We start from the raw sequence: 14,500 nt of genomic DNA, 5'->3' as shown, positions 1-14,500 counted from the left end.
TTTGTATGGAAAACTTTATTTGATAATAAAAATAGCATTCACAGACTTCTTTTGATAGCTACATATACATTGTAATCCATCTCAAGGAAAGAAGCTGGATAAGTCCACATCTACTTGTACTTAGACTAATGTTAAGTATAGCTTCATGGGTCAAATAAAGCTATGAACAATGTAGTATTTATATATGCATAGTTTTATAAAAAAGATTGGCCCATATACATGTACTGCTTTTATCAACACAGAGACAGCATTATGTCCGGAGCACATTGCAAGAAATAATGCTTGAAGAACACAGACTGCATACAAGTGCTTTATAATACAAAGGCAGGCTAACCATCGAGAGAGATTCAAACCATCAAACAGTTTCTGATTGACCAAATACAGTCTTTTAAAATGTCTTTACATACCTGATCCAGAGTAAATCAACATATTTACCATAAATCATCAGGTCCATTTCAGAGATATAAACACAATATCACATTCCTCACTGCTGAGGTTTTTCATAAATTTCTCTTTTGTACAAGAAAAAGGCAACATTTTATTCCTTGACAGGTTCCTAATAGTTACATTGGAAAAATTCTTTACAGGTGATGGCCAACAGGTTAACTTCTTAATTGTGTCTTTTTTTTTCTTCTTTTTTTTCTGTTAAATACAGTACCATGGCGACAACAGTGATCAAACAATGCATTTGTTGTGGTTTATCCAATATACTTTTAGTTCTTTAATGAAACATAAAACAAGAGAATACACACAAAACACATTATAAAGCAGCAGTCAGACTCCAGTGGCATGACAGCATGGCTCAGCATGGCAGATTGGTCATCTCCTGTACCAGGACTCTCCATATGTTACCAAAACAACAAATCACATCAGCTCTTTGTGTCAGGACCCAGGAGGTGGTCGGTGCGCAAATCATCAACATGAGGACAGGGCTAACAATTACTGTGGGATTACAGCTCATGTTTCTTATCGAATATTCTCACTCAGACCTATCAGATAAAGTGGTTAAACTACACTTTAATTTACACATGCATCTTGCACAGGGATAATTTACACATTTTATTTGTTTTAATTTTTTCTTTTTACTTCTTTTTTTTTTGGCATAACTGGAAAATCATATTTTATGGCAACTTTAAGCTGGTGTTGTGGCATAATGTAGTCTCATCATAAGTATATAATTAATATTTAGATGAGCAACAAATTTGGATAGCTCCCATTTTTCCACAACAGAGAGTCTACTGGAACAGTTTTGCCTGTCGATGAAAGTGAGTCAGATTCCTTTCCCACTACATCAGTACACAGTAAAGAACAAGGGGCCGGAGTATTCAAGTTATTTCATGATTCTACTCAAAGGGGGAAACTTAAAACACGATTGCCAATTTTCACATTTGTCGCCTGCTTCATTTCTCAACTTCAGAGGTGTGTGGGTGTGTTTAGGCAAAGGGCGGTGAGCTGCCACACATTTCATCAATGCAACACAAGTAAGGGTACAGCATGCTTTCCCAGGTACAGTGTGCACTTCTACCTTGGTCCTTAAAGGTTTAACGAAGCTTGCTCAAGATATGTGCCAAATTAAAAATAAATAGTGAGCAAAAGTCATATATTATTTATATATTTATCACTCTAGTTTTATTATCAGATCTTAAATTCAAATTTTTGCCTGAAGTCCAACGTGGTTTTCACATTTCCTATGAACCATCAGTATCTTGTGCTATAGTTTGTTCAGTAAAGCAATTCAGGAATGGAAAGAGACATCTAAAAACAAGATGAAAACAAGCTTAGTAGTTCGTTAGAAGTTACCACAACTGGAAGCATGTTTCATACCTCTGAGGGAACAAATATTTAGATTCAGCAATGCCTACAAAAAGCGATATCACTGATTTCATATGCAGGCACATACAATACCTTTACTATAGTACAACAACCTCTGTTATGTTCAAAATAACTATAACAATGACAAAACAACCAGTATGAACTGATAGAAGGATTGTACTCCTGCTGTTTTATCAATCTCTGGATGGGATCACAAGTAGTTAAGTCAATCAAATCAATCAATACACCAGTTGACCAAATAAAGCACAAGAGTTAGTATCCTCAGAAGTCCAATTCCAGTGTATGGTACATACTGTAGTCTGCACAGATAGAGGAGAGAGTGGCGAGGGGGATCTCTGCTCTGCTCTAGATGCTGAGGTCTTTGGGGCTTTCTTTGTACAGCCTTCTTTTGGGCTCAGGGAGCTGGTTTGGGCTGCGACCTACTGTGTTATTGTTATGGGCTGTGTTGTTGTAGGCAGCATTGTTGTGTGCAGCGTTGTTCTTCATCATGCTGTAGTAGTCCTTCAGTCTGGGTGCTGCTGCATAGTTCAGCTCGTCCCGGCTGTAGGTGCTGTCAGGGGAAGAGTCCCGCTCCACTCGGTATCGTCTCTCCGGTGTCCCGTTCATCCGATATCTCTCCTCTCTCCTCTCTGACGAAGAGTCTCTCAGGAGGTTTCCGTTCTTGGTGGCTCTGTCAGAAGTACGGCCCCTGGAAAGAGACAAGGTATCCGCGTTGTTGGTGGTGCGCTCAGGGGTCGTGGCCTCCCCGACTCGCCCAGCCATCTGTGAGTCCTTGAGGAGCCTCCGCTCGTAGAACTTGCGTTCGGGAGTGACCGCCAGGAACCCTCCGTCATCGTACTCCCTCTCAGGTGTATGGTCCCGATGTGCTCGCTCTGCCCTGCGGTCCATCGACTTGGCCCGCCGGCGATCGGGAGATGAGGCGCGCTTTCGGGTTGGTGAGCGGTCAAGGGAGCCGCGGCGCTGCATTCGAAACCTCCCGTCCAAAGTAGAACTGCTGCCCGAGTGCTCTCGTCCCCTCAGTTTCTCAGCAGCTGCAGCCTTTTTCCCCGAGCTGTCTTTCCTCAGAGTCTTTAGGAGTTTAGAGATGCCACTTTCCGACTCGGACTTCTTCACTTTGCGGCCCCGGCTCTTCTTGTTGCCACTGCTACTGCTGATACTGTTGTCTGGAGACTGCTGTCTGGGGGTACTTTGACTGTGATTGTTATTCCAGGTGTGATGATGGTGGGGGTTAAATTGCCGGCCTTGGTAGTCCATCTGATCTGACCCAGCCCTGTCCCTGTTCCTGTCCCTGTCTCGGCCACGCGCAGCCTCCTCCTGGCGTGATGGTTTGTGAAGGTCTGGTGGATAACTGGACTCCAATGAGGTGTGATATCGGCTGTTGGGTGGCAGCGTTCTCACTTCCGGAGAGTTTTGTGCCCCGGGTGTGGGAGGGTGCCTGTCACTGCTGCCGTCTGCAGGGGAGGAGAAAAGAGAAGACGGTTGTTGACCAGAAACACTTGGCGCAAATGGAAGGCGGTTGAGGAAAACTTAAACATCAATGACGTGACATTTAGTGTGCTCAGCAGACATGACTTTCCTTCTTGGTTCATGTGAGCTCTTGCATTGACATGACAGCAGGTCAATGCAGCGACTTATGAAATCATGCATACGTGTGTTCTTTCATATCCTTTATACATCCCCAGAGACAAATCTGTGTAACATCTATACACATGAATTGCATTGAAGTGATAAATCACTTCAATATATTTTCTCTACAGGGCTGCAGGTGATTACAAGGTGATGTCAGCAAAAACAGCAGGTGCAACACATCGGCAAGTGTAGGGCAGGGGTTATCAATGACACAGCAGGCACCTAGGAAACCATTCAAAACAAAATGGTGAACAACTCAATGTGCATCATTGGGAAAAACAAACCCAAAGCAAAAAAGCAAAAAAAACCAACAAAAACAAAAGTCTGTTTGGCTGCATGTCTGTTAAATTACAGACAGGTTGCCATGACAGCGACATGTGATGAGCAGTGGTAATAAATTAGTCCTATTAAGAACATTTGGTGCGACGCTGGCAGAGAGGGGGAGGATTTGTTTGGGTACGGATCCACAAGAGTTAAACAAGTACGTTCAATTCTGGCATGGCAAGACATAAAGCAAGTACACTATGTAAACACACCCACACGCAGACACACAAAGTAGGATGCAGGTAGGGATGAGCTGGAAGGAAAAATATGGCGGGGTTGAGTGGATTGGGACAGACTTTTGGCTACAAACCGTGGTCTGATTTTGGCCCATTAGGTAGAAACAGGGCTCTCCCATCTTGTCATTCCTCATTGTACCAACAGCGAGATGAGGAGCCATCATCGCTGGAGAGAGGAGGAAGAGCCCAGCAACAAGAGACAATCAGAGAGAAAGAAGCAGGAATAGAGAGGAGGAGACAAATAAAACAGACAAGAGGCTGTTTTACAGTGCATCTTAATAGAGAGAAGAAGGTTTTTGTTGACAAAGACAAGAAAACATTGCACTTTATATAATATCAAAAAAAAAAGAAAGAAAAATCCATCTGAGAGGCTGAGAAGTGTCAGAAAATTAAACCACAGATAAATCCCCAAAGATTGTGCTGAGAAATACAACAATATGACTCCAACTGTGAGTGGAATAATCTCTCAGCTGAGTATTCGGCTCTTGGGAGTGAATATTACTGGAGTATAAATCACTAGACAGGTTTTGTGGCAACCAATCCTTCATTGATCAGACATATCTGAGGTTTCAATCATTTGCTGAGACCATGACCAGCAGTTAAATTAAATAAATGGATCACAAAGTGTGTCTGTTGAATGTTTATAATTTGCAGTAATAACATTCATGATAATCGGTTAAAAATGAAAATATGTCCCAGTGGTGCACTAAGCAGATAAGAAGCTTAATTCTAGTCTGCAGTGTGTGTACAGCTGCATCAATAATAAGATTTCAATGCTGGCATTAGCAGTTTATTTATAAAACATTTGCAACATGTCTACCTACCATACTCAGGTACAGATCCATCTCCGCGTTTGAGGACCAGCCGCGCCCTCCGACCACCGTTCTTGATCAGCTCAATGGCACGTGAATGCTTCATGTTCTTTGTGCTCTCACCGTTTATCTCCAGGATCTCATCTCCCACCTAAAGAAAAGAGGCAGCGTTATCTTCAAAGCCCGCTAATAATGATCTTTCAGCTACACAAAGAAAAGAAAACCTATTATGCTTCACAAAGGTGGACAGGAGGAACTACAGACATACTGAGATGAGAAAAAAAAATGGATTTAACATTTTAAGGCCAACTGGGTAAATATTGTAGCTTTCAATTTACCATTTGGAAATAATAATAACCCTGAAACCAATACTATGCACCACACCAAATCACCTGTGTAGCAAGACCAGAGTAGCTGTTTTCAGTTCTCCATGACTGGATTTAGCTGCTGTCTTAGCCTACGCTAGTTGTTGCTCCTTCACATTCTAGGTTTAACCAGATCTGCTTCTCTTTCCTACAAGAGACAGCTAAAACCAACCAGTCAACCAAAGAATGCCACATTTAGGATACTGATTTCTTTTGAATTGTGTATTTGGCACAATGATTTGAAGAGATGTCAAGAAATCACAAATTTTGACTGAGAACGGTTTGTTATTTCGGCACTTAAGCTTTGCAGAGTAGCAAAAATCTGCCAAGATGTGTAGGAGAGAAATAATAAGAGAAAAATAAATTTCTGTATTCAGTTTAATAGTTTCATACCCTCATTTTTCCATTTCTGACTGCAGCCCCATCCTCCGCTAGTCGCAGCACATACAGGTCCATGCTGTACTCCCGTCCTCCTCTCAGGCTGAAGCCGAAACCTTTACTGTCACGCTCGAGGTCCACAGAGTAGAACTCGGCATCCTGCGAGATAGAAAAGAAGCGATAAAGAGACAGTCACAGAGAGACCAGCGAGGGGGAGTGACTAATCCATAGTGCACGGGGGAGTCAAAAGGTGAGTCCACACGTCAGGGCTAATCAAGCCATGTCCCACCAAAACTCACAAAATGTCAATGGCAGTACAATACCTGGGAATGCATGAATAATTAATGCTGCGTGAGCCTGTGAGCAGGGTACAGATCACTAAGCAAGGGCAGCACAAGGGCTGGACCTGAAACTTACCATACTCATCAAAAGTTCCCTCCCAAGAGAAGTATGGACTCTCCCAAAATCATTTGCTGTAGTTTCCACAAATCCAGTGCTCTATTCAACTGGAAGCTATTTCTGAAATGTGAATGTCAGCTCTTACTGTTACAGCAGAGCCTTTATGTGAGGAGTAACCTTGCTCATTATCATGCAGAAATATCCTCAGAGCCATGTAATTATCAATTATCATATAATATGTGAGAGACACAGTGTATAAAAGAACACTGTCTCAGATGTGCTGTACTTGATGTACTCATCACAGTGCATTCCTTAAGTCTTTTTCCACTGTGCGTCACTAAGAGAGCAGGAGGTAGACTCACTAGACTGCAACAATGAAAGTAACTTTTAGAATAAAGATCAGTGAAACTTTAGGATGTACTGTTTTTTCTTTCTGTTTAACACAGGTTATTTTGACTGCAGTGGCTTCTCTAAATCTATGATGTAAAATAAGTAAGTAAAACTTTATTTATATAACACCCACTGTCAACACAAACATTATACATCAATAAAACACAATTTATTGATGTATAATGATGGGCGCACCGAAGTGTACAGGTGTAGCTATGTGTTATACAGTGGTGGCCAAAATATTAGAACAGTTGGCATATTTAAGTGGTTTCAGTTGTTTTTGTTGAATTGGCCATTAATCATCATTATGCTGTAGAAACCATAGAATAGAGCCCACAAGAAAATGTAGGTAATTCTCCTTACAAAAAAAACAAGCTAGACCTTTTTCACTGTCAATGTCACACAGTCATGTTCCTTCACACAAGAAGCCAAATGTTTTACAGTCTGGAAGTCTGGTCCTCAACCCCATCAAGCAAATTTGGGGCAAGTTGGCAATTAAACTGGACAGGACTCACTTCATCAGATTGTGCAACCATCTGCATATTTCATGAACATTATGAAATGAAATGATATTTTGGAGGTAAAAAGGGTCAGGTATTTTCATATCTGTCAGCTGATTATTTTGGCCACCACTGTACATGCAGATCTTTGCAGTGATAGGATGTTAAAGTTGCCTGGATGGTTCATCAGAGTGTTTCTCGGACAGTCGAATAGCTGTGTCCAACAACCTGTGTAACTTTCTGAAACCAACAATTTCACTTCAATACTCTCTTAACGTTGTGATTGACCATAACTGATTTTTTTTTGATCTTTTCTTCTCTTTTTACATTCTCCACACAGATGCCTGCCAGAAGAGACTGCTTGAACATATGTGGCACTATTGTGACCCATCAGATTTAAAAAATACTTGTGATCAGTATCAGTGTTGTTTTTTTTTACTGTTATGGTTGGTAACGTATAGTTGTTAACGGATGGAAAAACCAGATGATCATTAACTGTGAGGTTGGCACGTCTTTTCTTACCTGTGTTTGAGCTTGTGTGGGTGGAGGAGGAGGCGCTCCTTTCGACTTCGAGTTATTCCTTTATAAAAAAGAAACGAGAGAGAAAAGGGAGAAAACTTGTGAAGACACACACAACAGTGCATTGGATAATATTTTTCTAGGTTGTGATTTGGATTTGTGCTTATTAAAATAAATTCTGCAGCATCACCTACCGTGACTCTGAGGACTGTTGAGGTGTGTGTGTGGTGGTGATGGTAGCTATCTTCTCAGCATTGGTCAGCAGAGAAGCATTGGAAGATTCTGGAGAGAAACAAAAATATAAATATTAAAACAACAACTCAGTGAGAAATGACGGTACTGCTTTAGTTAAACCCATTTGCATGTATCTGTTTTCAAAAGACACTCTGGAGAACAAAATGTTACTGTCCAGAAGAGTCCCCTGAACCGCCCGCAGGCTGCTCTATTCAACCTGATGCTAACTGCCTGTGATGTTGTCATTTGCCATTTGCTCATGGACAACACTGGCCCCACTGCACAGAAAAAAACTGCGATAAAACATAAAAGTCACGGCTTGCATCATTGTTTCATCTGCTATTCCATGAAGGGAATAAAACAAAGACAACTGTCCTATCGTGTCTTTCTTCAATTCCATATTTTCACCAGTGAGGACACTGCAGCATGCATTAGTCTCCACTGACACTGGCAGGAGTACAACTCTGTCTGTGTTTGGCAAGAACATCAGCCTGACTCATTGGTCTCAAGCTTTTTACTCAGTTTCCCCTTGTTAGTGAAAAAAATATGACCTCCTCCTATTGGCCTCAGTTTTCTACAATCACACGCATCTTTTGTGATATCTGAAATGAGAATATAATAAATGCCATCATTCCAATGTTATAAGGCCGAGACATGTTTTTTTTGCTAGGAAACCCTGCATCGTGCATGCACAAGCAGAAGTCTGTAAGTTAATGTGCGTATGTGTGTGAGAGAGAGAGTGAGTGTGTTCTCACCTCCAGCCTTAATTAAGCATCAGTTTCTGTCTCTGTGGAGGATACTGCTGCATTGCTCTGCTCTGTTTTTTCATTGGTTTACCAGTGTCTCAGTAAGTAACAGGTACAGCACATTATTTCATAAAAATGTTTTTTATCACAAACTGTGAAATATTTTTAAATAAACAGCGCAAACACCGAGATAGGGTTTAGTACAGTTAATGACATTAAACCATTGAGCCGTGCCGTGAAGCTGTGATTGGACAGTTGACTGTGCATTTTTACATTGACAATATAAACCAATAAACAGCTTCCTTGCACCTCCTTATGAAACCCAATAGCAGTGCTTTGCATTTAATATTAGTTCTCTGCTGGATAACACTGACTGAAATATAATAAACCTCTTCACTTCCTTGGCTGTTTCATGATTTGAGTGGCATGGCAAAGCCCCGTGACAGACTGTCGACCTGTCCTTGGTGTTCCCTGCTCTACAGCCAGTGTCAGCTGAGATATGTATACATAAAACAGAACTACATATACGAAAAGGTCATATATTTAACTTTATTTCTTTGTCTGCTTTGTTTTTATTCTGGCATCTCAGACCTTCTGCAGTAACCTGCTTGTGCTAAGATATTACAGATTCATATTTCCTTTCCTTTACTACAGTAAGCCAAAGAGATTATAAAAAAAAAACAACAGTAAGGACCTGACTAAATCTGAGCAGTGTTTATAATCCTTTCAAACTGACAGTATATTGCAGATGGCAATATACTGTATGTAGCAAGGAAAATAAACCAAAATAACTGAGGAGAGAGAAGAATTATGGAAATACTACAGTTGTTTCTGGGGGCAACTTCACCTTACTCCTACTCGGTGACTCACTCTCCAGATACCAAGGTTCACACCCTGATGAAAAGTGCTCCTGCCTGTGAAGAGCAGCAGTGCCCTTTTCTTCCCACCACATCCATGAATAAGTCACATCATGCTGCATTATGAAACAGTCATGTGAGGCTAGAAGCCAAAAGCCTTACCATCACCAGGGATGATCCTGAGCGAGACTGTGTTCCCGGCCTCCTTGATCAGGTTGACAATGTCCGAGTGTGACTTGTTGGTGATGGAGCAGCCGTTGACAGCCAATATTCGGTCCCCCACTTTCAGCTTCCCGCAGCGGTCCGCCGGGCTGCCCTCGATGATGCGTCCTATTTTGTGGGGCATGGCCACACAGGCATTTCCAGCTTTTGTTAACATACGTGTTGTTGTTTGTATATTTTGTGAGTTAAAAGTGTGTGGTGATGTTTTGTTTGATTTGGACAGGATTATTTGTTTGATCGATGAATTGATTTAGATTGAATGAAAAGGAAAAGAAAAGACAGAAAGAAAACATGGAGAAAGAGAAGGGAAGAGAAGAAAGGTTAATTATCCGAATCACCATATCCCAGTTCACCCACAGAAAACCAATAAGTTGTGTCCACATCCAGCATTAACATGTTGGCCTCATGCAAAATACTAGATCCCTCAGAGAGAAGGAGGAAAAAGCAGTGAAATGTCAAAACGTAAATTAGTGGGCTCTTTGGGAATACGCAGAAGATGTTTTCTACCCCCATCGCTTGACGTGTTAATCAATGGACTGTGAATCATATGCCACCAGTCAGAGCCCTCTGTGGCTGTGACTAATGCTTGACAGCCTATCAATACCCCGGTCATAGCATCGTGAATACCCCTCCTCCTGCTCAGGAAATAGTGAGGATTCGTAAAGAGGAGCACTGTCGTGAATTGTGAAGCCTGTGGCCTGAGTGTATGCGCTGCTAATTGTGGTCAATGCCAGCACTGCAAGACATACAATCCGCATCTGAGTGACAGTGTTCAATACTGCACATCGTGTTTACACAGAAGCCCTGAACGCACCCTGGGGATCTCCAGTCCTTCTCGCCTTCCATCCTCCACCACCTTAATCTGTGCTCCTCCTTTTGCTCCTCCTTCCAACCGGCACTTTTTGCAACATCCATATTTATTACATCACCTTGCTTTGTAGCTACCCTGCCTCTGTCTTGATTGAAAAATGCACTTGTTTCCTGTCACTCTGTCTAAATAATGAGATATGGAACATTACAGGGTGTGGCAAGTACCCAGGATTTAATACCTACTCTGCTAAGCACAACACCAACCTCCAGGTCAAAGTAGGAAGGGATGAAGGGATGAGGGGGGTTGGGGAGTGGGCTCTGCTGGACTGGAGCAAAATGGTTTATGTATCCATGGTGTATGGGAGATTGAATCAGTAGAAAATTGCCTTTCTAAGACCTAAAAAATAATTTACTATACCTGGAAGCATTTCTTTTTTGGTAATACACATTCCTCTGTTAGGTTTCCGCTCGTGTCTCGCATGGTTGGAATACATAAGGAGAGTGAGTGCAGAATGCTACAGCACGATCCTAGATCAGCACATGAAAGCTCCAAGTCCATTCATCTGATTTTCCCAAGAGGGATAGTAACGGAGCAGAGCAGGGAGTGCAGTTCGGCAGCAGCAGCAAAAAACCCCCCAAAAAACGGGAAGCTTGAAAGACTCGAAGACGTTTAGACATGGTTGTTGACTCGTACTGTCACCGGTGTCACTATAAATAATACATTAATTCTTGCATTGCATTTTGCACAGCAATGCCATTAACCCATGGGATCAATGAAATTTTCCCTGGGCAGTCAGTGTGGCAAACGTCTCATCCATTCTTGTGTTTTCCCCCTGACACACATCACTATATCATCATAATGGCTAACTATACAAGGGACCTTGGAATGACATTGGTGTTGGAAATTCATCACTCGGAGGTTAATATCAAATTTGTCCAAGGACAACATCTACAATTCCTCATCAATGCCTGAGCAACTTTAATACATGCAATTCTGCTGTTTTGCCGTGGTGTGTAAACGGTATGGACAGCTATGGACCGAGCTGAGTAGACTCCAATTACGTGCTGAATGAATTGGCGGGGGGGCAGCCGTGTGGCATGAATCTGTGATGATGGTGTTTGTGATAAAGCTGCAGCCAGCCTGATCCCGGGGGGGCGGAGGGGGGGGGTACACTCAGCACACGAAGAGACTCCTTTATCCGTAAGCTCATGACAGTGGGTTTGTGACCTCGGTCTGTTGCATTAAGTGCACTCCTGTCAAACGCCGCTCGCCTGCTATTCATAAAGTGGAGGAAACTCAATGAGGAGTAACTGTAAAAATACTGTAATCCTGCCAGGAGATGGCATCAGTCATTTCTCTCAGTGGTGCGTTCATGAACTCTCTGGACACGAGTCTGGATGAACTGTACGTGCTAAAAGACTAGAGCTGTTTTAATGCATTAACTCTCAGGTTTTTTAAAAGATGAGATTGCTCTGGGTATCTGCAGGTATTAAAAGAAATCTTTAAAACACTTTTGGATATAGTTTCGTAATTAAAAAAAAAGACATTACAAGATAGTGAAAACTCTTAAATTTCATTCTCTGTAGTCTTAAATATTTTTTGTTTCCTGCCCTTGGCAGTCATGTGGGGTGTAAAATGCTTCTGTATCTGATTGCAGGCCATCATGAGATATTACATGCATATAAACTAAAATCGGATTGTTTCAAAAAGGTAAATGTGTCTGCAGGATGCTGTTCAATCCTTTTTAGTGCTGTCTCAGTCAGCGCCATTAGAAGTACAGAATTATTACAGTGTCTTTAGGACGCTCATTATCATCTCATTGGCAAAAGATTAAATTAGTTAATCATTTTTCATTGTTGTGGGATATGATAAGTAATTCTTGGTGCTCTGTCATACGAGTTGAATTTTCTTTGATTTTAAAGACATATTAAAATGTTTTACATCTAACTTGATGAACCCCCAAGCATGGTGGTATATTTACTTTAAAGTGTTTTCAGTTAAGTATTAATGTTGCTGCCATATGGTAATCTTTGAAGAACAGTGCTTTGAGACCAGTGAGTAAATTAAACACAGAGGGAAATAATAATCTTCAGAAAGGCATGCCAGTACAGATTACAAATGCCCAAACAATCAAACAGTTGAGTCAGATTAAAGTCTAAATTAAATCATCTTTTCCTTTGATGTCAAACAGAGTTGGCCCATAGTAAACAAAACAAATTCTCATGTCACACTGGATAGAAGTCGCTGTCGATCTCAGCCAGCTCCGGCTCAGTCTGCCTCACTCACCGAAGGTGGTGCCAGCGTCTGGCCTGGAAACAGATGACACGATGACGAAACCGAAGCCTTCGTTCTCTCCGCGCTGGATCTCCACGTCGTACGGCTGCAGGGAAGCAGGCACCACCGCGCTCCCGCTGCCGCCCCCTCCGCCGCTGCCTATACCGCTGGTCGATCCGCTGCCGGAGCTGACGGTGTTGAGCGAGTTCTGACTCCCCTGGGGGGTCCGCTTGCCCTCCGTCAGACTCGGCGCCTGGGTGCTGCTGTGGTGGGATGAGGCTGGTGATGGGGGCACGTCACCTTCTCCTTTTGATACTGGGTGCGAGGAGGGAAGGAACAGACTTTTTAGACAAGAAAAACTTTTTCCCAAAGTTTTCATGGCAACAACCTTGGCCTGCTGACACGCACAGAAACCCAAACAGCGTGTGTTATGTTAATCTAACATGCATGTAACTGTGCATGACAACATGTATGAATGCACGTGCTCAAGTTTGATGTAAAACTATATCATCACCTCCGTATCCGGTGCTCTTGCGTCTGACAGTGAGGTTGACATGGCCCTGTTTGGCAGCCTGCTGCATCAGCTGCACCACCAGCTGGTGAGACTTGCCCACCACCGCTGTGCCGTCCACACAGATGAGCTCATCACCCGACCGCAGGCGCCCATCCTCATCTGCTGCCCCGTACTTCACTATGTGCCCTATGTAGATCTGGAGAAGTCCGACACACACATTGCATGAAGTACAGGCTATTGTTAAACAAGGCTTTTGTCAAATTGTGTAATTTACTGTATCGTGCTATTGAAACAATATTATATAATAATAATTATGACTGATGAGTTTGACTTGCCCCCTGATTTTAAATGAATCTGTTTAATACCACAGTGTTTCAGAGTATTGTTGCTTTAGTTCATGGTATTTGTGGTTGATATTCTGAGAAACCAATAGGGCCAGTGCGGCCCACTGGGGCCATGCAGAAGCTTTGTGTGCTTTAGGCATTGTGTGGGAGTGTACACACAGCTCTGACAGAAACAAGCACCCAACTACTGTCTTTGGCACAAACAACAAGCTCTGACTCCTGTGGGGTAGACCTGAAGCCTGCTGCCATTTTATTTCCCTCTGTTCCTCAATATCTGCCTTCCACTCCCCCTCTTACTCCCTCCTTTCAAGACCAATATATATGGCACACAACCAGAAGGATTGGTGGGTAATGCTTTTTGCCTTGCTTAACAAGCTGTCTATATGATCCTCCAGAGAGCAACAGCTCCAGTTAGAGCGAGAGTGAGGTGTTTGGACGTTGTGCTCCTCTGGTTTAAAGGTGGTATTATACAGAAAAAAGGCAGGAGAAGCAAAGCGGAGAAAACAAACAAAATAAGTAGACCAAGAAAAAGAACAGGGTATATAGAAATCTATAAATAGTATGGATGACATTTATGGTTGTGTAGGTATACTTTAATCTATTCATTCATCTGCTTTCTCAATAAACTATTGATGAGATTAAAAGGTGGGGCGTACTTACAGGCTCCCCGGGCTCATTGCCTCCAAGGATGCGAAAGCCAAAGCCTGTGTCCTTCCGCCAAAGGAAAATGTCCTGCTCCTGGCAATCTGGCACTGAAATACACAAGAGGAAGAGCGTTTAGATTGAGATCAAGCACCAAACCGACCACAGACCTGACGGATTAGCATCTTTGTTAGCTCAATGAGTGTTTGTTCTTTAATCACCAAGTTGTTAATTGTAACAAAATCGATGTCTAATTGTGTTATCGCTGATCAATAAGGCACTTTCTTTCCTATTAGTGTCAGAATGGGAGCAGGCAAAAGATCAACAGCTGCTCTCTGCCTCGACTCGCCGCTGCCTTGTCGAGCAGATCGGCTGCTTGTTCTCGTGAGGAGACCACAAACTAGGCTACTAGTCCCATGCTGTGACCTTGTCGTACCCACAGACCGGCAGTTGGAAATGTTACTTAACGCT

At 42.5% G+C, this 14,500-nt stretch overlaps 1 protein-coding gene across 42 annotated transcripts in view; it reads right to left on the bottom strand.

Annotated features, from left to right (window-relative positions):
* LOC146984852 (membrane-associated guanylate kinase, WW and PDZ domain-containing protein 1-like) overlaps positions 1 to 14,500 on the bottom strand; it is a 91,089-nt gene continuing 76,589 nt past the window's right edge. For 25 of the 42 annotated variants that reach the window (XM_085782346.1, XM_085782331.1, XM_085782333.1 and 22 more), the window contains 9 exons: positions 14,048 to 14,139; positions 13,044 to 13,239; positions 12,542 to 12,844; positions 9,385 to 9,588; positions 7,580 to 7,667; positions 7,389 to 7,446; positions 5,593 to 5,736; positions 4,847 to 4,985; positions 1 to 3,284 (listed from right to left, as the gene is read on the bottom strand). In XM_085782346.1, the coding sequence (XP_085638472.1) occupies positions 2,179 to 3,284; positions 4,847 to 4,985; positions 5,593 to 5,736; positions 7,389 to 7,446; positions 7,580 to 7,667; positions 9,385 to 9,588; positions 12,542 to 12,844; positions 13,044 to 13,239; positions 14,048 to 14,139 (2,330 nt within the window). In that variant the 3' untranslated portion in view covers positions 1 to 2,178. Of the gene's footprint in view, positions 3,285 to 4,096; positions 4,189 to 4,846; positions 4,986 to 5,592; positions 5,737 to 7,388; positions 7,447 to 7,579; positions 7,668 to 9,384; positions 9,589 to 12,541; positions 12,845 to 13,043; positions 13,240 to 14,047; positions 14,140 to 14,500 lie in introns of all 42 variants that reach the window. The other 17 variants (XM_085782354.1, XM_085782336.1, XM_085782340.1 and 14 more) reach the window with 2 other exon arrangements.

This window comes from Trachurus japonicus, chromosome 7 (genome assembly GCF_045865225.1).
Source record: "Trachurus japonicus isolate A0001 chromosome 7, Traja_1.0".
NCBI lineage: Eukaryota > Metazoa > Chordata > Actinopteri > Carangiformes > Carangidae > Trachurus > Trachurus japonicus.
Note: the sequence above shows the minus strand (reverse complement) of the source record. Positions and strands in the feature narration are given on the sequence as shown.